Consider the following 25,718-nt stretch of genomic DNA (forward strand, 5'->3'; position numbering starts at 1 on the left):
TCATCTATCTTTCCAGTCCCCAATGCATATATGAAGCATCACACTCCCCCCATCCCCGCCCCCCCTTTCCCTCCAAAGCCAACCCCCATCTACCACTCCCCATACCTCCTCTTCAACCGATACCACCCCACCTCCTCCCTAACCAAACCCCCCATAACCCTCCTCGCCCACTCCGTCTCCGCACTCTCCCTCAGAACCCCCCAAGGCAACTCCTCCCCATCGAACTCATGTAACGCAAGATAACACGGGACCTCAGGCCTAATCCTCTCGAACCCATCCAGCGCCGTCGCGTCAACAACCCTATACCGCCTCGAGCGCCGGTACCCAGGCGCCCGCGTGAAGAACGCAAGATGCTCTTCGCGGTACCACCTGTCGAAATCCGCGTGTGCGGGTTCCCCATCCGCAGGCTGCAGAGCCGCTGATATGAGAAACTTCGCCGGCCCCTCCGTCTTTTTCTTCACCTCCTCACTCGTCTCACCATCTCCTGCAGCACTAGACACAGGATTCTCAAACCACTGCACCTCCTCACAAAACCTCGTATCGAACCTCGCCTGCCGAAACACGCCCTCGAGCAACTCCTGGCCAGGTCGACTCTGCCCATCCAGCTCTTTGAACTCTTCCGTGCTGCGGTAGTCAACGTCTGGCATCTCGTAGACCGTGAGCCAGGGCACGAGGCTGGACCAAGTGGTGGGTGAGGGCTGTGGGGATAGGGCTTCGTAGCGGGCGGCGCGGGGCACGCCGGGCAGAGAGGTGACTTCTTGGATGTGCGTTTCTTCGTACCATGTGCAGAAGGATTGGGGGGCTAGGGTTGGAGCGGAGGGGAGGATGCGGGAAGAGACCCAGAGGACGCCGGGGGGCATTGTTGGGGATTGTTGGGGATTTGTGGGTTATAGGGATGTGTTTGTGGAGGTTTGTGTGGAGGGCAAGGGGTAGTTGTAGGGAGGGTGGTACTTTTGTATGTGTATGCCTTGGGAGTTTTCAGTTTTATGGGGAGTAGTTCGAATGAGGTTGTTGTGGTCGTGAGTGTTTTGTCGTGGGGATAGTTGGGGATATGTTCAAGCTGCTAGTTCAGGGAATCATTTTCCGGAATGCGGGAGAGGGACTCCAGACTTTTCAGCTACGTGGGTTGGTCGATTTAGTAACCACTAGATATGAAGACGTACGGATGAGGTTGCTGCACTCAGGAAAAGACAAAAGGTATCATTCATTTCACCCTCAATTGCGCTCAATCAGTATGCATCATTGATATGCACTACTGACCAGGCACCTGCTTTTTACCCACCTCCAACCCGTCGCTCCCAACGATGAATTCACCGATTGATACATCGACCGACTACCTGGGGCGATCTCCTGGGGCGATCCTACGCTCCTCAACCTCCTGCTATGAGATGGAACTTAACCAAGGGAAAAATGGATTATTCTAATACATTTGCCACCAAAGCTCAGGGGCAAAATAAGAAGAAAAGAAAGGGCAAGAAGCGCTCCAGTATCGCAACTCAAAGAGCTGTATGCGGTGCAGGAAAGAGGTCAAGCAACAGTAGCAGGCCCATAACGCGCGAACGCTTTCAAAAATGCTGTAATGAACTCTCGAGCCCCCTCGAATGCGTGAAATATCTCCTCGACCTGGTGCGGTAGGCGGCAGACAGTGACCATGTCTCGTCTTCAGCTGTAATCAATGACCGTGTTATTTCATCTCATTCAGTTCCTGTTCTCGATAGCGCCCGGTTTGTGGCCCGGGCTGTTGGCCGCTTGCCAAAAATCCAAACTTGCTATGACATCATTGCCCATTTCGTCTTCGTATGCATATAGGATCTACGAATGTTAGTTTGCGATGAAACGGATTGGAACAAATAGGAGTGACTCACTTCTCGTGTGGATGTATGCAACCACCTAATGTTTTTAGCGGTAAGGATGTGGACCAAGCCACCACTCTCCATATGCCGGATTTCGATAAAGCTTGGTTCAAAGGCCAGAATGTACGGGTGGAAGATAGCGAATGCCTGCGGAGTCCCTTCCCAGATGATGCGCCAGTCTGGTCGAGCACGCCAGCCATTTCTGTTGACGAAGAATGAGTAATCGGTATAGCAAAGCAAGAATTCGCTGGCAAGACGCTCGATGTGGATCGGCTTGATGTTCTCCTTTCGTACGACAAAATCAAGCGATGTGTCGGCCTGGTCGAGAAGGGATTGCGTTTCGAGCGTTTCAAGGCTGACAACCTCGAATCCTCTGGCGCATCCAACACAAAGCTTGGAGCGTAGGAAATGTATCGAAGTGGACTCGGTGGGGATGTAGAATTCCTTGTATGGCTTGAGCTGATCTTGTCCAGTGGAGAGCATCTTCGCAAAGCCGGATTTCTTTGACCTGTTGGCCATGTTCTCCTTTGGCTCGAACACTTTGATTGTTGTGGATAATGCCGAAGTCTTGACGGATGCAACGAGTTGCTGGCCCATGCAAATGCCCGATTTGAAGAAATTTGCATGACAGATCTTGCGCGGGCGCTTAGCGATCGCTTGCGACTCATCGGGATCAAGTGCCTCCATGGAGTAAGAGTATAGAGTCTTGTCTGCCAGGACAAGCACAATTTGATGCTGTTCTAGAACGTCGACCTGAGTGACTGCCTTACAATCCAACACACGTCGAGGCTTAATAGATGAATCCTTGGGTTTACGATCGACGACATAAATGCCGGCATCCGTTCCGAAAACAAGTTTCCGGCCGCCATCTGCAGGTTGATTAGTATATCATGGTTTAAGGTAGCGAACAGCTTACCGAGAGGAACTGCGCAGGTAACGCGAATGGCAGGGGTGAAGAAGCCTTCATTGAGGATTGTCTTTGTGAAAATGTTGCTCCGTTCCCTCAAGTTGCGTTGTTGAGCCTCGATGTGCTCCATCCATTTCTGTTGAGAGATGGGAGTGCTGGCGTACAGGGTCTGTTCATAGCCGCCCTTGCCCAGGTGCTTGAATGTGATGGGATAACCTTGTTGCTTGGTCGCGTCTCCCCTAGGAGCATTTGCAGCGAGCGCCTTCGCACCCATCAGATTGGCAGAAGGGCGCTTCGCGATACCCATTCTCGGAATGATCTCGTCCATCTGGGTGATGACAAGAAGTTCGAGGGGAATGGGCTTTTTGTACACCTTCTGCTCTTCCCTCTTGTTCACCGTCTTAATTCGAACAAGGAGAACTGCGTGATCGAACAAGTAGCAGGTAATATCACCGGTAGTGTCTGTCGGACTCTTCTTCAACATTCCCTTGAAAACCAACTGGCGGTTCTCATCCGTTAGTTTGAGGTCAACGAATTCGCCAGTACGGAACTTCAAGTCCCTATTAAGTTGCATCAAATTGAAATGGTTCTCGGCTTTGCCGGACTCGACGTTGACCTTGGAGAGGGTTTCCTTGATGATGGCGATGGCTTTGGGGAGATCTTGTTTATCTGGGTTGTCGTCTGCCGTATATTTGAGTATGCCTTCCAGAAGCAGTGGATATCTTGCAAGTCTTGTAGTTGGCTTGGTGAGGTAGCCATTGAGTTCAAGTTTGCGGGATTCCTTCATTCTTTCGACTTCATCAACAAACTTTGAGAATTGTATGTTGGTGCGTTTCTCGTGCTCGAATTCGTATTTACCGAATAGTTGATTTGCACCATACTTGATGAAGGGTGTGAAATGCGGAACGTATTCGAGGAAAATATCTCCCACGTTTCGGACCACTGGCTCCTTTTGCTGTCTGCGAGTAAGAGATTCTGCTAGTCTGGAATTGACCATGTACACCTCTTGACAGTTTGAGAAGACAGTTCGCACGAACTTCTCTCGTCGGTGTTCCGGGATGGGTGATGTACTGGGGCCTCGAAGTGGTTTCATCCAGAAATCTCGCAGATATTCAAGGTCCTTGACGAAATCTCGCTCCGTGTACATCAGTTCTGATATGACCTCCTGGCGTTTCTGCTCCTTTTCACTGACACTTGCGGCCACCTCCTTGGAAACCGTGTTGATCCACAGTTTCTGCTCGTCATCTCCGTCATCATGTAAACTGGCCCGAGACTCTGCACGCTTCAGACCGGGCTGAGGCTGCAGATTGAGACGGGCCTGCTGTTCGAGACGCCGAGGACAGGCGATTGAATAACACAAGCGATCGCGCGTACATGTAGGAGAATAGCACTCTGTCAGAAGCGTGAAAACACCGTTCACTTCCGTAGTATCTTCCAGTAACGTTTCTCGGAATTGATATATCTCGTTGGTGGAATCGCGCAGTCTGTGTGCGTACGTAACATCATGGAAAAACTTCTGTGCGTCGAGAGATCTTCCCAAGAGGAGCGCTAGATTTCGATCAGTGGTCTTAATAATGTACGAGATCAAGTCAACCGCCTCTGCTCCAGTAAAGGCGCTCTTATAAACGAGACCGTCTTTCTCCTTTTCTGTTAATCCAACTCGTTCTCGGAAGACTTCAGCCACACGCGACAGAAGGGCCGGATAGACAAGAGGTGCTCGTCTCTGAGAGACAAGCATCGCCTGCTGAGCTGCTTGCTGAGCTGCCTGCTGCTGGGATTGAGATGAATTCCGGTTGGTCATTGTCTGCGTAGAGCTTGGGCGAGTGATTGAGGAACTCATCGTTTCTGTGCGCTCTGAAGGTGGAACAACCGTAGAAGCCATAGACATTGACCTAGTCGTGGGAATACTGCCTTGGCTGACATTTCTTGTCTTACTTCCCGGTCCAACGTTCACGGGAGGAGGTGAACCTGCGGGTGCTTGCTCCAACAGTGTGGCTTCCGTGCCCCCTGACTCCCTCCTACGATGGGGAATGACCCGCCCACTCATTGTCTGGGTATAATCATTGTTGCTTGTGTATGAGGACATGGACATAGTCCGCTCGTCTGGTCGCTCGGGCACGACGCGACCTTGTGCTGTCGTTCTCGCGTTGTGGTTCATGTACGGCTGCTGGCGAAACGTGTGCGCCGGCGAAACTCCATAGCCTGACGGTCCGTTAGGATGGAATTGAGGTCGTGGTCCTGCAGCCATCGACTGAGAGCGATAGCTGTCCGACGCCATCGCAGGGCCGGGCGGACCAGGCGGACCAGGCGGGCCGTTCCGATACTGCATTGGCTTGTTGAACATGGGCTGCCCGGGAGGAGAAGCTCGACTGTCAAATCGTTGAGGTTGTCCGTAGGGTTGACGCTCAGGGCGCAATGGCCGTGGTAGGTATTGAGGTTGAGGTTGGCGTTGGGCTTGAGGGGGACCTTCGGATTGACGTTGGGGATTGAAACCATTTGGCGGTGGGCGAGAAAATTGGTCGTGAGGTTGGTCATAACTCTGTGGGCGTTGTTGATCGTAATTGTTGGAGGGCCGCTGATCATAGGCATTAGGAGGTCGTCGATCATATCCGCCCAATGGCTGCCGCATTGGCGGACCGCGCTGCATCATATCGGCCGTCTGGCTTGACATTGTCTGAGCGCGGTCTGGAGGACGCATCGGGGACTGGGAGGTCATTGTTTGTGAGCGACCCGCCATGGCCGGGTTCGCGCCGAAGATGTTCGCGAATGCTGCGTCCCTTGCTCCCGTGGACTGGCCATGCTGCGGAGGGCGCGCATACTCTCTGCCCTGCTGATGGCCGTAGTCCGCCATGTAGATATCTCGACTCGGAGGATTGGATTGTATTTCGTACACATCCGCCGGCGAGAGCGACGTTCCTGGAAGACTTTTCGAAAGGACAGGTTCGCTGGAGGATCAGCAGGGACCTGAGGATGAGGCGTAGACCAGCAAAGCGGCGCTGTATGCTCTTGGTGAGCGAACCCACAGCGTGGTCTTGATCCAGGGGTTGGTCACACAGGGCACAGGGCAAGAGGGTGGAGGGTACGTTGCGATATATCAAAAAGGCCAACAGTGAAGGTGGAGGGTTCGGAGGTACGGTTTATCTCCCTAGCTGTTGGCCCGACGAGAGGCCTGGGGGCTCTCCGTGGACGGCGGAGGCGAGAGAAGCGCCTTTAGGTCTCGGAGGGAGATATAGGAGACGGAGAGCTGAACAAACGGGTGTACCAAGTAGGTAGATACTTCCTGTTGTCGCAGTGGAGATCAGTTGTCCTTGGAGAGGGAGTTGTCCCGCCAAGTCAAGTGCGACTGTGCGCTAGGCCACTTTCTTACTTGATCGCGCTCTAGTGGATGTTGAGTTGCCTTGCCTCACCAAAGCAACCTACGCCATACCTCAAGCTCTTCGTTCATCCCCGCTACAGCTATCATCCCCAATCCGCATCGACAGGTAGAAAGAGGTTTTGACCCGGCAAGATGGATAATGAACTGGCGCCGAGCTTCGCGCCTTTCTTTGGCATGGTATGTGGCCAGCTACGCATCGAGTACTCGAACAGACAAGAACAGCTAGCTAACATAAGGAACAGAGCGGGATTGCGTTCGCTGTAAGTCTTCCGAGCCCTGACATGAAGATTTATTGACCTTATCTGATTCCTGGACAGATGATATTCGGATGTACGTATCTATCCAGAACCATCGACATCGGTCTTCGAAGCTAATAGTGGTTGGTATAGGCCTTGGAGCTGCTTATGGCACCGCGAAGTCTGGCATTGGTATTGCCGGTGTTGGTACCTACAGGCCCGACCTGATAATGAAGGTCAGGATCCTCTTGCCACACGGTTTTGAAGCCCATACTGACTGATGATAATCCCAGTCCTTGATTCCCGTTGTCATGTCCGGTATCCTTGCCGTGTACGCGCTCGTCATATCAGTCCTCATCGCTAGCGACCTCCGACCACCACCGAACAAGAACTACTCGCTATACGCCGGTTTCATGCACATGGCCGCTGGGCTGTCGGTTGGTCTGGCTGGAACAGCAGCCGGCTATGCCATTGGCATCGTGGGGGATGTTGTATGTTCAAGCTGTTCAGCGCTTTATCTGGGACGGTATTGCTTACAAGTGCCATAGGGTGTACGCGCGTACATGCAGCAGTCAAGGATCTTCGTGGGAATGGTCCTGATTCTCATTTTCGCAGAAGTCTTGGGATTGTACGGGTAAGTGAAGACGTTCAATTCCACGCTCGGATGTCGCCGTTGACAAGATCTAGTCTCATCGTAGCCCTCATTCTCAACACCCGCGCAAGCGGCTGAGAGACACGTCTCATTCTAGTTCATGTACAATCTATTGTAAAGAAGACAAAACGGTACGAGCATCTGCCCGTTCAGGGTCAGGGACCGTGTCCCGAAATGATGCGCGGAGAGCCATAGCATCAGAATTGGGCCATGGATGAATGGCACCGGGAAAGTATATGGAAGAGGTCTCATAAGAGGCACTGAAGTCACATTTGGAAAGTAATCTTTGTTCAGCATCTTGGAGTTATCTTATGTAAAGGAAGTCCCAATTGTATTTTGATATTTGATAGATATTCGGAATTATCCCATCAAGTGCATGTACAGTGCCCGTACACTTTGACAAGGAAAGTGAGGTGATCTGACATGATCGGTAGCCATCATCTACTTGCTCTGGACGGTTGGATCTGTTTGGTTGGTCACTGAAAACAGTTGTTTGACGACGAGCTGCATGTGCAGGACAAAGACAAGAAAAAGTATGATGTATCCCAGCACAAGAACCTACCTAGATAGGTAGCTTCCCGCATAGGCGTTGGGCGCATGTGCGGATGGTGCCCGGGCAGTGATTGATGTTCACGTGGTAGCCTCGCTCGACCTACCCGGACCATGGATGAGATGCGGTTTAATTAGATATTCATCCCACAGAATTAACAATGGCATGCTTGTTTCTGCGGTTTGATCCACCATCTGCGCGCGCGGGTGTATGCGCCCCAAACCAAGAGACAAAGGCCGCCTCAGCCCTACCAAGCACATGGTTTATGGTGGAGGGGGAGTCTACCACATTGTTGGTATTTTCTTTTTGAGCAGGTTCATTTGGATTTGGGTAGTAATGACTGTTACATCTTCTACCTAGGCCAGCGAGGTAATTAAATGATATTATGGATTATTTACCCTCTGAGTATGAACCGTGGCATGGAGATTGGGAAACGGTGATTAAAACTTGAGATTGTGCGTGCGTAATGCCTCAGATCCCGAAACATGGGATGGATAGATGGATGAACTCCTCCTCCTCCTTTCCCCTTCCCCTTCGCCTTCATCACGCTCCGTCTCTTTTCTGCTCTGTGCACCACTACCACGTGTCGATTTCAAACCCGCGCGGAAAACCGTGACGTGACTCCTCCTTGGGTGTAGTCAATGGGAAGTGGTATATATCATAGGAGTCGTCGATCTTTGTCCGCATTTTGCTGGCTGTAGGGGACCAAAGAACAAGAAGAAAGGGAAAAAGAGAAAGAATTCCCTTTCGGCGATTCCGAACACTTCCAACAAACAAAAGAAGGCGTTTCCAACCAGCCAAGTCGACTTACTTGCTTTAAACTTCACTCATACTTTTCCCGGCGTTTGCTATCGTACAACTTGACAGAGGGTCGCTTTCCAGGAGTGGTCGTATTTCCGGTGGTAGGCGTGGTTCACCATTGGTTCACCATCTGTCCTGTTCAGGTTCACTCCCGGTTCTCTCCTGGTTGAACTGGTGGGACGCTGCGCTTGTTAGTAGAGGCTCTCAGTGTTCGCAATTACGAGGAGCGAGGCGTGCGAGAGGGTAAACTAAGGCTAACCATAGTCTCTTCATCTCCTCCCCACGCCAGTGAGGTCATCATCCATCCAGCTCGGCAGGCGCGCCGAGTAATAACTCCCCGCTATCGAGTTCCAGTTAACTTCACTCGCAGCCACCTCGAGGTTCCCCCGCGAAACGTCTCACCTTTCCCAAACCCCCTATACACCTACACTTAACACTTACACATACACATACACTCAACTATACCTGCACTGTACGACTATACCACGACAATACCTGTCTCCTCGCCCGCATATCCTTAGAATCGCAAAACGACTATCTACCTCTAGTCGTCCCGACTTTGCTCTTTCAATCCCATAACCGAACCCCAGTTTGAGCATTGTTTGTCAATCCTCAGAAACAAACCTCTCCTTTCATAACAATAGCAATGTGCTAGAAAGAGGTTTAATACCCCTCCAATCGCTTCCGCAATCCTTGTGCCATACATCCACAAGAGTTCACACTTCGCAACCATGGCCGCCGCCGTTCACAAGCTCCTCCACCCTCACAGCCACTCCCATTCAAAGTCCAAGGACGATTCCTCCAAATCCGACCACCTATCACACGAACGCCAGGATTCGGGGCTCGAGCGCATTCGCGCGGACGAGAAGCATTCACTTGCGCAATGGCAGAGCAACCAGCAGCCTTTGAACCCAGATCAGATAGAGTCGGACAGTAAGAGAGTAGGACAATCATCGCAGGTGCTGCGACAGGAGGATTTCGAGCTGGTGAAGACATTGGGAACCGGTACGACATCTGGATAACGGCCGTTGTGGAATGCGTCTCCGCTGACAGGTGCTGTATAGGGACATTTGCGCGAGTGTGGTTAGCCAGGCTCCGCGACGTTAAGAAGCAGGATGCGAACAAGGTTTTCGCGTTGAAGATACTCCGCAAAGTCGACGGTATGCACTCGTCCCATACCACTGTTTTTGTGTTCGAGATCTGACTCGTGTGTTTCAGTCATCCGCCTCAAGCAAGTGGAACATGTTCGAAATGAGCGCAATGTGTTAGCTGCCGTTGCAGGCCATCCATTCATAACCACCCTGGTTGCGAGTTTCCAGGACCACGACTCGCTATACATGCTGGTATGTTTTGCAGAAGCCTCTTTGTTAGCCAGTCGCACCGTATTGACAATTGCTCCAGCTCGACTATTGCCCCGGCGGCGAAGTGTTCAGTTACCTCCGAAGAGCTCGACGTTTCAACGAACCCACGTCCCAGTTCTATGCGGCCGAAATCGTCCTTATACTGGAATTCTTGCACGAGCAGGAGGGTGTTGCATACAGAGACCTGAAACCTGAGAATATTCTTATTGATGCGGAAGGACATCTCAAGTTGGTTGATTTTGGATTCGCAAAGAAGGTGGAGAATAGTAAGTCTGGTTGCTTTCCGGTGAGCAGATTTGCTTTTGTTGACACAGCTAGGGGAAACATATACACTGTGCGGTACTCCTGAGTATCTGGCGCCTGAGGTGATTAGGAACACCGGTACGTACATGCTCTCATCAAAAGGTAGAAAGTGGACTGACAAGTGGTAGGCCATGGCACTGCGGTTGATTGGTGGGCATTCGGCATCCTAGTCTACGAGTTCCTTGTGGGTCAACCACCCTTCTGGGACCAGAACCCTATGAAGATCTACGAACAGTAAGTTATCATTCGTCGCTTCTGAAACCTTCTTGTTCACCACTCTCGCGGTAGAATTGTCGAAGGACGCGTTCGGTTCCCCTCCGCCATGTCGCCGGACGCCCGCGACCTCATCTCTGGTCTTTGCACCGTCGATACCTCGAAACGCCTCGGTAACATTAAAGGTGGTGCCAGTACGGTCAAGAACCACGCTTGGTTCAGGGATATCGATTGGGATGCTCTCTACAACCGCAAAGTCAACGGACCCATTGTGCCCCATCTCCGTGGCCCTGCCGACACACGGAATTTCGATGACTACGAGCCGGAGAATGCAGACAGGGAGCCATATTCGAAGGAATTGCAAGAGAAGTGGGACGGTTATTTCCAGGATTTCTAGGCCTGCCGTGCCGAGACGACTATACTATTGCAGCTTGCAATTGTTATATAACAGTGGTTCAGGAATGAAGGGAAAGCAGGTTAAGGGAACCGAGGGCGCCGGACAGCATACAACAAACGGCCCAAGCTGCCTACCAAGAGAACCAGTCCACCACGAACTGAGTATTCAATTCCCATCCTGGAATCAACAAGCGATGGGAATTTCACGGCGTTTATATGGGGGGGCGGCCGCTGCTGAGGGAATTTATTACTACAACCAATTTTATGTGACATGATACCATGCTGATATGGTCCGAGATCTTCTTTATGTATTCTAGCATTCTGCCTGAGAAAGGGGGTCTTTCTTTACTTTTGCATATGCAACCTTCTACGTATCTTTTATCAGACGAAGAAAAGAAATATCAATGACTATATAGTAAACTGCAACCATCGAATTTGACATGCATAGTGCCGGAAGTGATACATCAGCGTCCGCATAGCCTCTAATCCCCGTTCTATGGCGTGGAGATCATGAAAGTGATCTACACCAACACGATTCCGTAGCATATATACCTCTAGAATAGCCACACACATACCGAAATGGCGATCAAGACAAGTCACCTGTAAGACGTCTCATATATGACGTATCCGGCTGTAGTGGCGGCGAGCTCATCATGACAGTCCTGCCTCCACTGTCCTGCGCCACTTACACTCATCCGCCTATATATATCTCAAGTCCCCCCTTCCCGCTCCCTAGAGACTCCCACCCTTCTCACGTCTTGTCTCGACTCACAAAGCTCGGAGGGACGTTACATCGCGGGTTCACCGCCGTCACATTCACATGTGGCTGCGGGCCGTGAACAGCTAGCTATTGTGGAGGCGTGAGACCTGGGGTAACTCCCTCTCCTCGTACGAAGTATGAAACATTCTTCCCGTTCTATTCCCGCGGATCATGGAGGTCTCTTTGCGTGTGTGTCTGATTAGTATTGGTTTTGTGTCTTGTAGATGGAGAAGGTGGGAGTGAATGCGTGCAGTAGAGACAAGTGGACAACGAACGAAAATAGACAGAAAATTGAAGACAAGACATGGTTCTATTGAACGAGACGCTTTGGTATCCCCGCAAATTGGTAAAGCTTGGGGTGGCATATGTCGAACTGAAACGGTAACTGGGAACCTGATCAATTGACTACCTAGATAGTTACCTCCCATTTGGATATTACATAGTAGCACTAGTATTACAGCTTATATTGGTATGGATACATCGGCACGTACCGAGAACCTTGGGAGACGTGAAACCAGTTCCCCATGGTCCCGGAGGATCGGGAAATCTCACAAAAGAGCCATTCATCCAAGATTGAATCCGTGGCGCATCGCATATATGTATCATTTCCGTCCTCTTCGAAACTCCATCGCCATCATCATGTGTATAAAAGCATCACCAAGCCCGCGGAGGAAATCACGTTGAAAGCGCTGCGCGCACGCCACGAACCCTTTTCAACAAGGACATCAAGAGTCAAGACCGACCGTCCGTCTTTGGTCTATTCGACGTTGGATAGAAAGCGGGATCTCGTTCAGGCAACGCACGTGCTAGGGCGTCCAGGTCGCCTGTGGCGAAATTGCTGTCCCCCCCCCTGCCACGGGTTGGCTACGCGATGATGGAAAGAGACAACAACAAGTTTACAGACGAGGTTAGGGGAGGCAAAATAGATGGGCAGGGTTTATATCAACAACGCGCGTGCGCCCGCCCCTGCGTGGTGGCGATTGTTTACGTGCGGTGTGGTGCGGTGCTGTGCAGTGCTGGACAAGACTAGAGTAGAGATGTCAATCATCCCTTGTGTAGCGAACATGTCAATGAGGTGATCGGACATGGACATCGTCGTTGTGGAATTGAGTTGTCCACTGTTCGTGCTAGGATATCCTAAGTTCGGAAAGTGGAGCCAAGGCTCGTGGGTAGATACCTGATATCGCAATGATGACTGAAGAGTGGTGGCCGCGAGCAGCAGCGCTTTCGATAGGTCTCAGGTGTGTCTCTCCATCTGCAGGTGCTTGGTAGTCGTAGCTAGACGACGGTTTGGTTAGATGCCTTGTTTCTTGCGCACGACAAGAGCTTACGCGTGCGGACAGCGAAGCGAAGGTGTGGCGATCGAAGCGGGGAGGTGGAGGGGATTACAAGGCATGGGAAGCATGGCCTGGGAAATGGGGTGGTGTGGTGTTGTAGACGAACACACTTAGCATCACTGATGGGGGCATGATAGTCAACTCTGGTGACTGGAGTTGTGGCACACAAGCAGCGTACAGAGGAAGCAGAGAGCGAACACAGCAGAAAATAGGGTAACTATGTAGTCCAGTCAGTCTACCAGTGGGCTGGTGCTATTGACGCACGAGCATAGTCGAATTTAAAAAGACGGACAAAAGCAGGATTTGGTTGTCGCCATGAACAATAAATAGTTATATGAGAAATGAAATGATGGGAAAGTGAACAAACAGCTCGGGCCTCAAGCCTCAAATGAGCGACAACCCGCATTCACCATCGCGACCAGGGAACTCCTCCGTGGAGTGGCCAGGATCCAGATCGAGACTCATCGCAAAGAAACACAACACCAACTCGTCGTTTATTCGTAGCTGGGGCTGCTGCAGTCGCTGCGCTTGTCCTGTCTTTTCCATTCACATTCGTCTTCTCCATCTATCCATCGATCCCATCGATCCATCTATTATCTATCTACCCACCTGGGTATCTGTCCAATCTTTCTAATTCCCTTTTGCCAGACGGCCTCCCCTACTACTTAGTCGTAATGTGATTTTATCTACCAGTACACTCGCTCTATACTTTTCACAATATCTATATTGCATACCCCATTCACACGCAGAAACCGAGACACCCTTCTCATTCGTCGTCCTCTCCCCCCGAATGCCAGACCGGAGCTGCTGACCCGTAGCTGTCAACTGTTGCGCCACACTTGGGCCGTTGACAACCATTTCGTAACGACTTCACACAACGCTCTCACAGTGTTGCAGGCTGGCTGGCGCCGGCTCTCCGTCAGGATGGGCGACCTGAAGACAAGACTCGCCCATGCCCGCCAGAAGCTGATGAGGAAGAACAGCGCGACGACTTCGAGCTCCCGGTCGATTGCGTCGAGTGCGGGTAGCGAAAAGGCGCGGAAGCCCCTGCGGAAGAGCGTGTCGATGACGAGGTTGCCAGAGGCTTCATCAGCACGGGAGTCTGATGAAGTAGATGCAGATCAGCGAATGTCCAAGTCAGCTATGTTGCCGCTACCGCAACGGCAGCCAGGGCGAATTCGAGATTCGCATGAAAGCGGCGCCGAAGATGGTACCGAACGCGGAAGCTCGAGGGAGGAGGAGCACAAGAAGGGTGATCGACAACGGGGCAGCGGCCAGGATACTTCTCGCACTACAACAAACACAACCATAACCACCAACTCTGCAACCACTGATAATACCACAATACCAGCCTCTACCCCTTCATCGTCGCCGTCTCCCGCGGTGGTGCGAAGTGCGTGTCCCGAGGTCGTAATCGAGCAGCCCACGCCCGTTCCTCTTCCAGTCAGCTCCGGTGCGCTGGATCAACAACACGTGCCGGAAGACGCCGCTCCAGAAGCTACTTCTACCGCGAATTATTCAACCATCGACCTCGAACACCCATCCGAACTTCCACAATCATCACCCACAGCGCACAGCGGCTCCCGAATCTCCCCTCCAGAAATTATTCGACGCCAATCCCTCGTCACCACCTCGAATGCACGCATCATAAAGACACTCCTCGAGCCAGAAGCATCCCAGGCTGCCCTCACCAACGGGCCTCCAACAGCAGACTACTTCGCCGTCTCCGGTGCCACCCTCCCCTTGACTGCAAGCATGTTACACCGCAAGATCTGGGTGAAGAGGCCCAATGCTTCTGCAACACTGGTACAAATACGGGAGGATGATCTGGTCGACGATGTTCGAGACATGATTCTGAAAAAATACGCGAACTCGCTAGGCAAGAGCTTCGATGCACCGGACGTTGTGATAAGAATCCATCCGCGAGACTCCACATCCAAGGCAGGAGATCGCCTCCTGGGACCTGAGGAGGACATGTGCAGGACTCTGGACGCTTATTACCCGGGTGGACAATCTGTCACAGAGGCCCTTCTCATCGAGGTACCGCATCGGAGGACCCCGAAACCATCCCCTCGCATACCACTCTACTATTCCCATCATGACGACTCCCGACCTGTCGAGTCCGCGTCCGAGTACTTCCCGCCCATGCCCATCGTGAATCCTTCTGCTGGTGCCATGGCCGGCAGTGCGCACGATGCGCGGATAAACCTCCCACACGCCCCGCATTCGATATCTGTGCTTCAGACTGGTCAGCTCCCGCCCCTTCCATCGCCTGGCACTTCCAGAAGAGCTCACCACTCCCGCCCAAAGTACCCCCGTCATAACACTGCATCGCCCACTACACTCACTGCGCAGGGCACTACCGCCGTGCCGATTCGACCCGTCCCGAACCGACCCCGTCACGATTCATCGGCTTCTGAGACCAAGCATTCCGCGTCCTCCAACCCGATACCCACGCCTCCCGCGCCGCTGGAGACTGTGCCACAGCAGACTTCTACTCCCCCGACCCCTCGTGTCGCTTCTCCACGCCCGGAGAAGAAGCGCAAGAAACCTAAGGCTGTGGACGCTCCGAGCCTCCCGGCCGGCTTGCTGGATGGATCAGTGCCACCAATCAATGTCTTGATTGTGGAAGACAATATCATCAATTTGAAGGTTCTCGGTGCTTTCATGCAGCGCCTGAAGGTACGGTGGCAGAAGGCCTTGAACGGAAAGGAAGCCGTGGAGAAGTGGAGAGCGGGAGGATTTCACTTGGTGCTTATGGATATTCAGCTGCCAATCATGAACGGTCTGGAGGCAACCAAAGAGATTCGCAGGCTGGAGAGAGTCAATAGTATTGGCGTCTTCAGCAGTGGTAGCAGTGAAGCACCCAACAACAGGCTTGCAGATGGACAGATCGAGAAAGAAGCAAAGGACGACGACATACTCGGTGACAAGAGCCTGTTTAAGAGTCCGGTCATCATCGTGGCTCTGACAGCTAGCTCCTTGCAGAGTGACAGGCACGAAGCATTGGCAGCCGGATGCAATGACTTCTTAACAAAGGTGAGCCTTGAATATCGATCGTTTATGATATTGTCACATCACTAACGGGTACACTCTAGCCTGTCAACTTTGTCTGGCTCGAGCGCAAGGTCAAAGAATGGGGTTGCATGCAAGCTCTAATTGACTTCGATGGTTGGCGCAAATGGAAAGACTTTGCCCCTCAATCGGATACGAAAGACGGCATGAAGAAGCTGTCCTCTAGTTATCACAGCGTTGCACCAAGGCACAGGAACAGCACAAGCCTACTTCCATCTTCTACCAATGCCACCGGCAAGACAGGACCCACGGCGGCCAATGGAGTAACATCAAGCAAGAGCAAGGAAGAAGATAAGAAGAACAAGCGGAGATCCGTCGGAGTGATCCCGCCTCCCGTGCTGCCAGAAGAAGACAGCGGCACGGGCACTCCGGATGTCGACAGCTCTGGAGGTTAAGAATGTGAACCCTGACTGGTCGCATTTCTCCATCTGACGACTCCCATTCCATCCCAAATTCCCACTCGGTTGTAAATTGAACCTCACATCTATTTTTTGGTCCCTTGACGAGGGGCTATCTGCATATACGACGGAGTTCTGCATCAAAACCTACAGGACATCCATTCGGAGCCATGGGCTTTCATGCCCGCTTCCTTTGTTGTGCCTCTTGGTACCCAGCGATTGTGTTTTTGTACTTTGAAGCGTTTGCCCTTCTTCTTCTTCTTCTCCAACAGTTTTCCGCCCGATCGTATACACCAACTCATTGCAGGTCCATTGGGCTGGTATCTCCGTATAGGTCTTTCAGACCAACAGTCGAACCCCTCCTATTTCTTTTGTCTTGTGTTCTTCGTCACTGGGGTGCTGCAACCCTATTTTATTGACCCGTACACTATTTAGAGCATAAGATGTGCTCGGTGGCTTTCATCGCGTGTTTGGTTATCTAGGTCGATAGGCGAAGCATACACACCTTCGTTGGGCAGAACGAGCGCGGCAGTAGTGGTAGTGATCGCTTATGTAGCAGAAGGATTGTCTCGAGAGTGAGTCGGATGAGATGAGACAAGATAATACTAATCGGTGTAACATCCACAAACTCCAATTTCCTGAGCCTTCACCACACTTGATTATATTTAACATTCACTAAGAGATGACCCGTCCTTTCACCGTTCATAGTTGAACCCTTCACCCACGTCGTGCGTGCAAGTGAACGTCATCACGCCCTTCCTCCCCACTCGAACCTTCGGCCGTTGTCCCGCCAACCATAACAACACTATACTGGAACAGGGCTAGACAATACAAACCCACCACCTTCGCAAATCCTCACGAGAAGGAAAATCAAGTGCACAGAGGTACATACTCCTACTTCTCTCCCACAATCCCCTCGCCGTCATTGTTACACAAGAAAAAACAACACCACACAGACAACCTCCAGCACGACACGAACCCCTAAAAAACAACACAGCCAAGCAAGAACGAAGACACCACCCAAAGGTCTGGGTCGGAAAACCACAGCCCACCCACCACACCAACCATGCCGCCGAAGAACGTCTACGGCAAGCGCACAAAGACGACCACAGCGGTCGTGGCAGCCGGCGGTGCGGGCGGATTCGCGAGGTTCATATGCACGCCTGAGAAAGCGGCGCGGGAGGATGTGGATGCGGATGTGGATGTTGAGGGGTTGGAGGTTGGGTTGAGGGGGTTGAGCGTTGCTGGTGGTGGTGTTGAGGGGGAGGAGGATAGGAAGGGGAGTGAAAGGTCGAGGAAGGCGTTGGAGAGTAGGGATGTTAATGCGGAGACGAAGAGGAAGAAGAAGGGGGCGAGGAAAGAGAAGAAGAGTGGGAGGGCTGAGGGGGTGGAGGTTGTGGATGAGAATGTTGGGGTGGAGGATGGTGCTGTGAAGTCGGAGGACTCGAGTTCAGGGAAGGATGCTGGGCGGACGAATGTTGCGACAAGTGAGGGGGATGTGTCGAGATCGAAAGCTGGGAAAACTCCTGTGCGCTCGAAGTCTCACAGGTCGAAGTCTCGGTCGAGAAAGCAGCTGCGAGCTCCGGTGGCTGAGATTTCCGAGGACGATATGTATACGACATATGTCAAATCTCTGTTGCAGTGCAGCGAGCGGCGAGAGATTGTCTCTTTCGACGATTGGTCTTCACAATTGGACTCGGTTGTCGATGTGTCTAAGATTGCGGAGGCATCTTTCAGCGAAGTCTACCGTCTGAGCGTCAAGACAGCCCGAACAGATTGTTCGAGTGAGTCTGTCCTCAAGCTTGTCGCTCTCAAGACACCTGAGAATATGCCTCTACCTAGCGAGTTGAAGGAGAATGATCGACCACGCCGAAAAGGTGACTTCGAGTGTCAACTACAGAAAGAAAGAGAGGAACGCGAAGAGCAGGATATGTGGAAGTCAAGTGTCGATGATGTCAATTCAGAAGTGCGTTTGTTGCAGAATCTGAATGATATTCCTGGATTCACGACATTTCGGGACCTCACCATTCTCAAAGGCAGGCCGTCTTCCTCGTTTTCCAAAGCCTGGAAGTCATGGAATAAATCGAGGCCTAAAGGGAAGAAAAGCGAATTCCCAGATCCATCGAAAAAGACAAGCTATCAAGACGATCAACTATGGGCAGTCATTGAAATGCAAGACGCGGGCAGCGACTGCGGAAAGGTCTTCGAAGCAGGTGGAATCAGCACCATCTGGGAGGTGTGGGACATATTCTGGAGTGTCTGTATAAGCGTCGCAAAAGCGGAGCAGACGTGCGAATTCGAGCATCGAGACCTGCACATGGACAACATCTGCGTACGCTCGTCCACGGACGAAGCCGATTTGACGAATCGTGTCGTCCAGAAGCCACTGAAGAGGAAGTTAGGGTTTACTGGGCTCGAAACTACTGTCATTGATTACACGCTGTCGCGTGCAAATATGATCAAGACTCCTTCATCCCAGCGCACATCCTTATCCTCATCAGCTTCTCCGATCTTTAGACTCGATCAATCAGATCAGGGTCAAGTCGCCTACCTCGACTTGAACAAAGACCCCGCCCTCTTCACCGGCGACGCAGAAGAAGAATACCAGTACGAGATCTATCGCTACATGCGCGGTGCCGTCTTCTACGGCGACCCACTCAAATCACCTCCATCGTCACAACCTACTCAGACTCCTTCTCCCACTCCTAACAACGAAGACGCCACTCAAAACCTCCCCGTCACACCCCGCCGCTCCCCTCGCAAAGCCCCCCACCCAGGCTTCCTCTCCGAACCCCCAGCAGATATATGGCGACACTTCCACCCCAAGACCAACCTCATCTGGACACACTTCATCCTCCACCGCCTCCTCGAGAACCTGCACTCCCACGGCAACACTCCCGCCTCAAAATCCAACGACGCCATCATGCACAACGTCGTTGGCGTTGACGAGGCAGACGCATCGAAAGTGTGGAAGAAGGCCGTCATGATGCACAAGATCCTCCTTAAGGTTGCGCAGAAGCTTGACCCGAAGGCGCTTGGGAGGAGAGAAGGGGGACTGGGTAGCTGTGCGGAGTTGATTGTGCTCGCGCTTGAGGCGAGGTGGTTGGCTGTTGGGGATGTTGAGGGGCCGTGATGCCGATCATGTTTCGGCGGTAGTGTTTTTCAAAATTTTCAGGATGCGAGAACAATGTTTGGGGACCATGTCTCTTTGCATGTCTGACAGGGTCTTTTCGTTTTGCATTTCGGGAGTTTATGCATTTGCATCTTGGGCTATGGCGTTTGGCATGGGCCACCTTTTTCATGCCCCTTATGGATTCCATGGGAGGCGGTTTTCGATTTTGCACCTGGGGGATCGTAGCATTGCATCTTGCATGGTTTTGGATCAAAAATGACATCCATATAAACGTTTTTATCATGAAGTGTGGTATCAATATGAACCATCAATCGACATACAACACTCGTCGAAGTGGGTTTGGTTCTTGAAATGAGAGACTGATCATCTATCTTCGCACATATAGCAAGCTTACAATTATGAATAGAATGCTTATGATAATGCTTAATCCTTCAAGGCTTTTGATATATACTAAAATATGCTAAAAATGAAGATACGTTGTGAAATAGACCCTCCTCCCCCCCTACATCTCCTCCCGCAACACAATCACCAAGTCTCCCAAACGCCATCCGGCAGCACCGACCTCATAATCTTCCAATGGCTCACCGCGCCCTGCTTATGATACTTCTCGAGCTCCCCAACATCCTTCCTCCTCATAACCTCGGGCCCCTCCTCAGGCTTAGTATACACATACGGAATCTCCAGATCGTCCCGCGGCTGCAAGAAATTCCTCCTTGCAATACTGCCCCTCCAATCCTCATGGCCCGCCTCGCGGAACCTCACCGCGTCCTTCCCCTTCCCATAGTCATTCTTAACGCAAAACACGACCATGTTGATGAAATCCGAGTCCCCTGCCTTCCAGTCCGCAGCGCGCGGGGTGTCGCGGAAGAGGCGGCAGGCCGGGAAGACGGAGTGGATTGTGTTGAGGACGAGGCGGGTGGAGCCGAGCGCCAGGTCGCCTGCGTAGTTGATGGCGACGGCGCCGCCGTCGTCTTTGAGCAGGTCGGAGAGCCCCTGGAAGAATTCCTGCGTGAAGAGCCAGACGGGCTCCGCGCCGCCCGTGAACACGTCGTGGATGATCATGTCGTAGGAGCCTGGGTTGGAGAGCGACGTGTCGCGGACGTAGGTCACCGCGTCGTCGATGACGGCGGTGTGGTTGGGCGAGAGGGAGAAGTATTTGGTGGCGTAGTGGTGGACGACGGGGTCGAGTTCGACGATGGTCGTGTTGATGTTGTGGGAGATGAGGGCGTTGGGCGCGGTGCCGATTCCGAGGCCGATTACTAGGGCGGACTTTTGGGAGTCTGGGATCGGGGGGTCGACGGAGGGGCGGGGGTTCTTGACGAGGCGGACGGCTTCGAGGAGGACGAAGACGGAGAAGATGCTTTCGCGTTGCCGTTGGCCTTTCGATGCTGCGAAGGGGGTTACGAGCCATTCGCCGCCCAGGAGGGAGTGGTCGCAACGCATGAGCCGGAAGGCTTGGTCGTCGATGTTCTCGAGTACGGAGACATATCCTGTGAGGGACTCCTGGCGCGCGAGGATGGTGTAGTTGTGGTTCTCGAAAAGAGTGGTGTTGACCCTTTGCATAGCAGCCTCGGTTGGATAGTGAGGGTTTGCCCAGAGTGTGTGTGCAATTGCTGGTACTCCGAGCAGGCAGATCGAAGAAGGGGCCAGGAAGGCAGATACAGTGCCGATGAAAGTCTGGGCTCCTAGACGGGAGAAGACGAGATGGGTGCCAATGTAACCGGGTAGAATGGAAGCGACGAACTTGGAGATTGAAGTAACGATGAAGTAGCAGAAGACCGATATGATTGCCTGTGCAGCGCCATTCGTGAGACGGAATCTCCTTGGTAAATCCACGGTGTCGATGAGTTCGCTGGCAGCGAAGCATGAAATGAGGAACAATGGGAAATATGTAACCAGCTCTATCGCCAACGGCCCGTAGTCAATCCCCAATTGGCTGCTGAATGGAAACAACAAGAACTGAATGACGGGCGTCCAGTAAGCAATGACGGAGATATATGATGTAACATTGGTGGGAAACATCTTCCGGAGCGCATTCCTGCTCGTGAGAGTTGCTACAGCAGTGAGCTCCATTGCTCTCTGGTGCTTTAGGGATGCTGGGATCGAGCCATAGACGGGAGATAGGTTGAGCTGCGAAATGGGTGATGCAATGCCCGCAATGATGAGAAACGCAGCAGCTCGACTCAGATTCCTAACCAGGACCGGGGTTGGGACTTGTCGTGCCTCTTTCTCCGCCTCTTTGGCCGCCTTTGGCTTCTTCGGTGTGGCCTTTGGTCGTCCAGACATGTTGAACAGAGTACTGACTTGGCAGTATAGAAAGAAGGCGGAGTGCTGTCTAATGGGGGTATCCAAATGTCCGAAAATGGGAGTATCTGCAAACAGTCGACTGAATGGAAAGACCAGGTATTAAACAATCATAGATCAACAATGAATGGCGCTCCGGATCTAATGCATACGTATATGTACGGCCCGTGAATTTGCAATGTCGACCGCGAGCTTGCGCGTATGTCGACTCTCCGGTGAAGGTGAGGTTGTAGAGGAATGATGTTTAACGATGAATCCTTTGGAAAGGACAGATGTTGGCGCATCTGCAGACAATAATGTTTTGAAGCAGGGATGAAACAACCGGCTTGGTCCCTGTCTGTGAATTACGAGCGCTAGTGGAGATAAAGTGGAACTAAGAGAGCAACTGTATGTAGCTAGTGTGTTCTAAGTGAATCTGTAGGGCACCTTATCGATTAGCAATCAGCGCCCAAGCTCCAAACCCCACTTACTCTCAGTTACTTCCTCGAACTCTCTCTCACCTTTACCTTTCACATCCACCAACACGCGCATATACTTTGAGTAGCCAAGGAAAAAAATAACTCTTCACAGTGATATGCCATACATCATGAGCAGCGAATCAGTGGCGCCACTGGCGCTTCGACCCAGCAACAATCGCCTCCAATCGGAGGGCGATAACACAGAGATGCAGAATGAAGCATCTGAGCTCGTGCGCTTCCACGTCGAGCGGAACGAAAGATTGAAATCAAAGAACCGCAGGAAGCGATACCTCGAGCTACACCCCGACTACTTCGACGACGTCTCCCTCGAACTTGCGGACCCTCTCCTCTACGACCGATTGATCCGTCGATTCCAAAGCGCCGCGGAGCGCGAGAAGGAGGGTCGCCGCAAGGGCTTCTCTGGAGTCTTGTCCACCGACTTGTGGCGGGCAGAAGCAAAGAAAGAGGCCTTGAGCAACCCCAACCCGTACTCTCTATTCTCCTACAATCGCGGCCCGGAAGGAGAAATCCTAGAAGAAGACGCGGACGAGGTTCCCATGAACAAGGAAGAGGCCAAGGCATGGTGGACGGACGAAATGACACAACGTTTCCTTCGAGGCGACGACGACGCCTTTGACTACAAGAAGGTCGATGGCAACCATGAATTCGACGATCCCGAAGAGGAAAGGGACATCCAAGACGCATATTTCGACAGCATGGAGTCCGACTTCGATTCAGATGGTGAAGGAAAAGAGAAGATTCTCACCGGAGAGACTGGCATTCAAGACTACTGATGGAATGCACCAAGTCGCGACACTAACGATTCCTGAAGGAGATCGTTTTGTAATACCACCATATTAGGGAGCCTTCGGTTCATGGCCCCTCTACAACGGCGTTACGGTTTTCAACAATGAGTAAGCTACTTTGTGTTCATTTCGAAGTCTTTGAAGCTAATTATCAAACAGATTACAAGAAGTATTTGAAGGTGATTGCGCGATCACCCAACGCGCTCATCTCCTCCGGCGTATAACCATTATGAGCGCCCTCGGCCAACTGGCGCTCTCGCTTGCGATTGATGCGCTTATAGTTGAAGACCAGGAACAGGAGTGCGATTATACCCGCCACAATGAAGCCGATTTCAAGGCCATGGCCCAATGTGTACCGAGGCTTGTCAGCCGCGCGATAGAAATTCGAAGCCATCGCGCCCGCAAGGTTGCCAACGGCAATCTGAATAGCCTGCCCCGTAGCTCTTTTGGTCGAACCTGCAAGGTCTAGTGATTCTGTTAGCTATGTGTGATGCAAAACTTGAAAGAGAGAACTTACTGTTGCTGAGCCATGTGATGTTACCCGGGAAAGCTGGGTAAAGCGCGCAGGCTGCGATGAAGACACCAGCGTAGATGACACCAGGAGTACCGGTCGAGATGGCCATGACGAAGCCAACAAGCATGATGCACAGGCATACAAGAATAAAGGGATACCGTTTGCCGACACGATCACTCCACCAGGCCACAGCGATGGCAAGAATAGATGCGGTAACGTAGATCGGAACCGTGAGTAGCTGGGCCTGAGAAGATGTGTATCCAAGACCATTAATGATTGTAGGGAGAAACAGCGAGATACCGTAGAGAGGGCAAACAATGCCTGCCAAAGTCAGATTTGTCACATAGAAATGAAGATCAATCAACATACCCCAATACACCCAGATGTTTGTCCAAATTTGCCAATCGAGGAAAGCAGCTTTGACATACTTCCACTGGAACGTGTCGTCTTGCGCAACGCGGACACCATTGTGCTCCTGAGAGCCCTGGTACTTCAGACGGAACACAACGAACGCGCGTTCCTCTTCAGTCAGGAATCCTGCCGTCTCGGGGAAATCGTACAGGGTGAAGAAGGCAATGACCGCAACAACCACCGTAAGGATGCCCTCCAGGATGAAGATGTACCTCCACCCCTCCAGACCTGCGATTCCATCCATCTTCGCGATTCCGAAGGCAAGGAGACCGGAGAAAGCTCCAGCCACGGACGCGGCACTGAAGAACAGCGCTTGACGGAACTGGGCTTCGTGCCTGCAGTACCACATGGTGATATAATATGCGACGCCAGGGAACAAACTAGGAAATGTCAGTCATGCAGCCGGCGCAACGAGAAAACCTTCGGGTCTTACCCAGCTTCCGTGATGCCGAGGAAAATACGCGCGATCAAGAGCCCATGGTAGTTCTGCACGAGGCCCATGAGCGTCATGACAGTCCCCCACGCAACCATGATACTCGGGAGCCAGATACTCGGCCTAAGCTTCTTCAACAGCAGATTACTAGGCACCTCGAACGCGGCGTAGAAGAAGAAGAACACCGTCAACGTCCAATTGTATTGCGAAGGTGACATGCCCAAATCCTCCACGAGGCCCTCGATCTTCGCGTTGCCAATGTTACCACGGTCGAGGAAAGAAAGAAGGTACAAAAGGGCGAGCATGGGAATCAAGCGCAGATCCATCTTCCGCAGGATCTTCTTCTCGTCGAGATGCGCGAACGATTCCATGGTCACGCCGGGGGCGGTGGCCATCGCATCGATGCGCTCGACTTCTGCGGCGCGCTTGGATTGCTTGCCATGGTGGCGGATGCTGTTGATTGAGCGGTGGGAGGTTATGGAGTGGTTGCGCGGAGCATCATTGGAGGAGGAGTCCGACTTTACGACTTCTGGTTTCTCCATGGCTGGAGATATTGTGAGCTTTGAAGCTCTTTTGTGCGAAATTGGAAATATAGCTGTTAAACACACTTCTTGAGTGTAATTCTTCGTGAAATGTATCGTGGTACGAAGTTTACGTCGGAATCGAAACGACAAAGTCGACGAAGAGGAGGAGATATCAGATACTCGGCAGTTTTGAAGAAGCTACAATGCAAGACGTCAGAAGCACATCCCCCAAGACCCAAACCAGTAGCTTAAAGATGGGGATCCAAATAAGAGGTCAGTGGCTTGAGAGCCACCCCGCCACCATTTTCTTGTCTTCTTGGGAGGCTTGTACGATAGCTCCGGACATAGACAACCTTGGCGAGTGACGTCCAGCGTGCGGGCGAAGTTTTGTATTTAATCCAATGAAAGTGCAAGGACTCACCTATATCATAGAAACGATAACGACAACGAAGACACCAGCAAGCGAAATCCTCTCAAAGACCACCAGTCAGTCTTACAGACAGAAACTATCGATATTGACGAAACACAAGAAAAAACCTGGGAGAAGGGAGGGGAGCCACGCGAGAAGTATATAAACTCCCCAACAATCAAGCAAAGCAAGCAAGATCTACAGCTGCTATCCCCCTAGTCTCGTACCCAATTATTTTCCCCGCGGGGGGAGGCGATCGTGTTTCCCCCTCCTCCTACTCCCCCAGACGAATCCACTCCGCTCCCCCCACAACGCAACGCAACCTCGAAAGATAGGGTAGCATGCAGGGCACGTATCACGCATCCCATCCATCCACCCGTCGAACAAACAAAAGACCGAGGCTCGGAATAGATGCGGTGCGGTATCCACAGTAAAGGCAAGCACATGACTGACTTATTTGTTGTACTCGGCCCGTGGCGTATCGTATCATGTTCGTCTGGTGTAAAGC

At 52.0% G+C, this 25,718-nt stretch overlaps 10 protein-coding genes across 10 annotated transcripts; 5 read left to right on the forward strand and 5 right to left on the reverse strand.

Moving 5' to 3' along the window:
- Positions 1 to 89: 89 nt before the first annotated feature.
- Positions 90 to 860, reverse strand: BU24DRAFT_493198 (uncharacterized protein; the record flags this gene model as incomplete). The annotated part of the gene is made up of 1 exon (XM_033533950.1): positions 90 to 860. The coding sequence occupies one exon, from the start codon at positions 858 to 860 to the stop codon at positions 90 to 92; it is 771 nt and encodes a 256-aa protein (XP_033382977.1).
- An 838-nt stretch (positions 861 to 1,698) lies between these two features.
- Positions 1,699 to 5,611, reverse strand: BU24DRAFT_463408 (Rho1 guanine nucleotide exchange factor 1; the record flags this gene model as incomplete). Its single annotated transcript, XM_033532117.1, has 3 exons — positions 1,699 to 1,812; positions 1,866 to 2,722; positions 2,770 to 5,611. 3 exons carry the CDS (start codon positions 5,609 to 5,611, stop codon positions 1,699 to 1,701), a joined length of 3,813 nt encoding a protein of 1,270 aa, XP_033382978.1.
- Positions 5,612 to 6,181: 570 nt separating this feature from the next.
- BU24DRAFT_423546 (vacuolar ATP synthase-like protein 16 kDa proteolipid subunit) lies at positions 6,182 to 7,413 on the forward strand. The gene is made up of 7 exons (XM_033528281.1): positions 6,182 to 6,313; positions 6,379 to 6,396; positions 6,454 to 6,466; positions 6,526 to 6,608; positions 6,666 to 6,863; positions 6,921 to 7,006; positions 7,060 to 7,413. Exons 1-7 carry the CDS (start codon positions 6,269 to 6,271, stop codon positions 7,100 to 7,102), a joined length of 486 nt encoding a protein of 161 aa, XP_033382979.1. The 5' UTR covers positions 6,182 to 6,268; the 3' UTR covers positions 7,103 to 7,413.
- Positions 7,013 to 7,410, reverse strand: BU24DRAFT_218449 (uncharacterized protein). Its single transcript, XM_033522028.1, has one exon. It carries the CDS (start codon positions 7,319 to 7,321, stop codon positions 7,118 to 7,120), a length of 204 nt encoding a protein of 67 aa, XP_033382980.1. The 5' UTR covers positions 7,322 to 7,410; the 3' UTR covers positions 7,013 to 7,117.
- Positions 7,414 to 9,106: 1,693 nt separating the features above from the next.
- BU24DRAFT_482153 (Pkinase-domain-containing protein) lies at positions 9,107 to 11,112 on the forward strand (the record flags this gene model as incomplete). Its single annotated transcript, XM_033533227.1, has 7 exons — positions 9,107 to 9,380; positions 9,440 to 9,535; positions 9,594 to 9,718; positions 9,777 to 10,002; positions 10,055 to 10,117; positions 10,168 to 10,273; positions 10,328 to 11,112. 7 exons carry the CDS (start codon positions 9,107 to 9,109, stop codon positions 10,647 to 10,649), a joined length of 1,212 nt encoding a protein of 403 aa, XP_033382981.1. The 3' UTR covers positions 10,650 to 11,112.
- A 2,412-nt stretch (positions 11,113 to 13,524) lies between these two features.
- BU24DRAFT_218125 (uncharacterized protein) lies at positions 13,525 to 16,307 on the forward strand. Its single transcript, XM_033522027.1, has 2 exons — positions 13,525 to 15,784; positions 15,844 to 16,307. The coding sequence occupies exons 1-2, from the start codon at positions 13,670 to 13,672 to the stop codon at positions 16,213 to 16,215; spliced, it is 2,487 nt and encodes an 828-aa protein (XP_033382982.1). The 5' UTR covers positions 13,525 to 13,669; the 3' UTR covers positions 16,216 to 16,307.
- Positions 16,308 to 17,072: 765 nt separating this feature from the next.
- On the forward strand, positions 17,073 to 19,721 carry BU24DRAFT_423550 (uncharacterized protein). The gene has a single exon (XM_033528282.1). It carries the CDS (start codon positions 17,285 to 17,287, stop codon positions 19,349 to 19,351), a length of 2,067 nt encoding a protein of 688 aa, XP_033382983.1. The 5' UTR covers positions 17,073 to 17,284; the 3' UTR covers positions 19,352 to 19,721.
- Positions 19,722 to 19,786: 65 nt separating this feature from the next.
- BU24DRAFT_423551 (uncharacterized protein) lies at positions 19,787 to 21,981 on the reverse strand. The gene has a single exon (XM_033528283.1). It carries the CDS (start codon positions 21,635 to 21,637, stop codon positions 19,877 to 19,879), a length of 1,761 nt encoding a protein of 586 aa, XP_033382984.1. The 5' UTR covers positions 21,638 to 21,981; the 3' UTR covers positions 19,787 to 19,876.
- A 137-nt stretch (positions 21,982 to 22,118) lies between these two features.
- Positions 22,119 to 23,121, forward strand: BU24DRAFT_218654 (uncharacterized protein). The gene is made up of 2 exons (XM_033522029.1): positions 22,119 to 23,027; positions 23,079 to 23,121. The coding sequence occupies exon 1, from the start codon at positions 22,230 to 22,232 to the stop codon at positions 22,905 to 22,907; it is 678 nt and encodes a 225-aa protein (XP_033382985.1). The 5' UTR covers positions 22,119 to 22,229; the 3' UTR covers positions 22,908 to 23,027; positions 23,079 to 23,121.
- Positions 23,080 to 24,819, reverse strand: BU24DRAFT_410368 (MFS general substrate transporter; the record flags this gene model as incomplete). The annotated part of the gene is made up of 3 exons (XM_033525986.1): positions 23,080 to 23,384; positions 23,437 to 24,224; positions 24,278 to 24,819. The coding sequence occupies 3 exons, from the start codon at positions 24,817 to 24,819 to the stop codon at positions 23,080 to 23,082; spliced, it is 1,635 nt and encodes a 544-aa protein (XP_033382986.1).
- Between the last annotated feature and the right edge of the window lie 899 nt (positions 24,820 to 25,718).

Source organism: Aaosphaeria arxii (assembly GCF_010015735.1).
Source record: "Aaosphaeria arxii CBS 175.79 unplaced genomic scaffold BU24scaffold_5, whole genome shotgun sequence".
Lineage (NCBI taxonomy): Eukaryota > Fungi > Ascomycota > Dothideomycetes > Pleosporales > Aaosphaeria > Aaosphaeria arxii.

What these genes read in the sequence shown, in the direction of transcription:
- BU24DRAFT_423546 (XM_033528281.1), top strand. Translation starts at nt 6,269, where the DNA reads ATGGATAATGAACTGGCGCCGAGCTTCGCGCCTTTCTTTGGCATG. An exon ending in GGCCCGACCTGATAATGAAG is followed by an intron (nt 6,609 to 6,665) that starts GTCAGGATCCTC and finishes TGATAATCCCAG; the next exon opens with TCCTTGATTCCCGTTGTCAT. An exon ending in TTGGCATCGTGGGGGATGTT is followed by an intron (nt 6,864 to 6,920) that starts GTATGTTCAAGC and finishes CAAGTGCCATAG; the next exon opens with GGTGTACGCGCGTACATGCA.
- BU24DRAFT_423551 (XM_033528283.1), bottom strand. Translation starts at nt 21,637, where the DNA reads ATGTCTGGACGACCAAAGGCCACACCGAAGAAGCCAAAGGCGGCCAAA.
- BU24DRAFT_218654 (XM_033522029.1), top strand. Translation starts at nt 22,230, where the DNA reads ATGCCATACATCATGAGCAGCGAATCAGTGGCGCCACTGGCGCTTCGA.
- BU24DRAFT_218125 (XM_033522027.1), top strand. Translation starts at nt 13,670, where the DNA reads ATGGGCGACCTGAAGACAAGACTCGCCCATGCCCGCCAGAAGCTGATG. An exon ending in GCAATGACTTCTTAACAAAG is followed by an intron (nt 15,785 to 15,843) that starts GTGAGCCTTGAA and finishes GGTACACTCTAG; the next exon opens with CCTGTCAACTTTGTCTGGCT.
- BU24DRAFT_423550 (XM_033528282.1), top strand. Translation starts at nt 17,285, where the DNA reads ATGCCGCCGAAGAACGTCTACGGCAAGCGCACAAAGACGACCACAGCG.
- BU24DRAFT_218449 (XM_033522028.1), bottom strand. Translation starts at nt 7,321, where the DNA reads ATGCTGAACAAAGATTACTTTCCAAATGTGACTTCAGTGCCTCTTATG.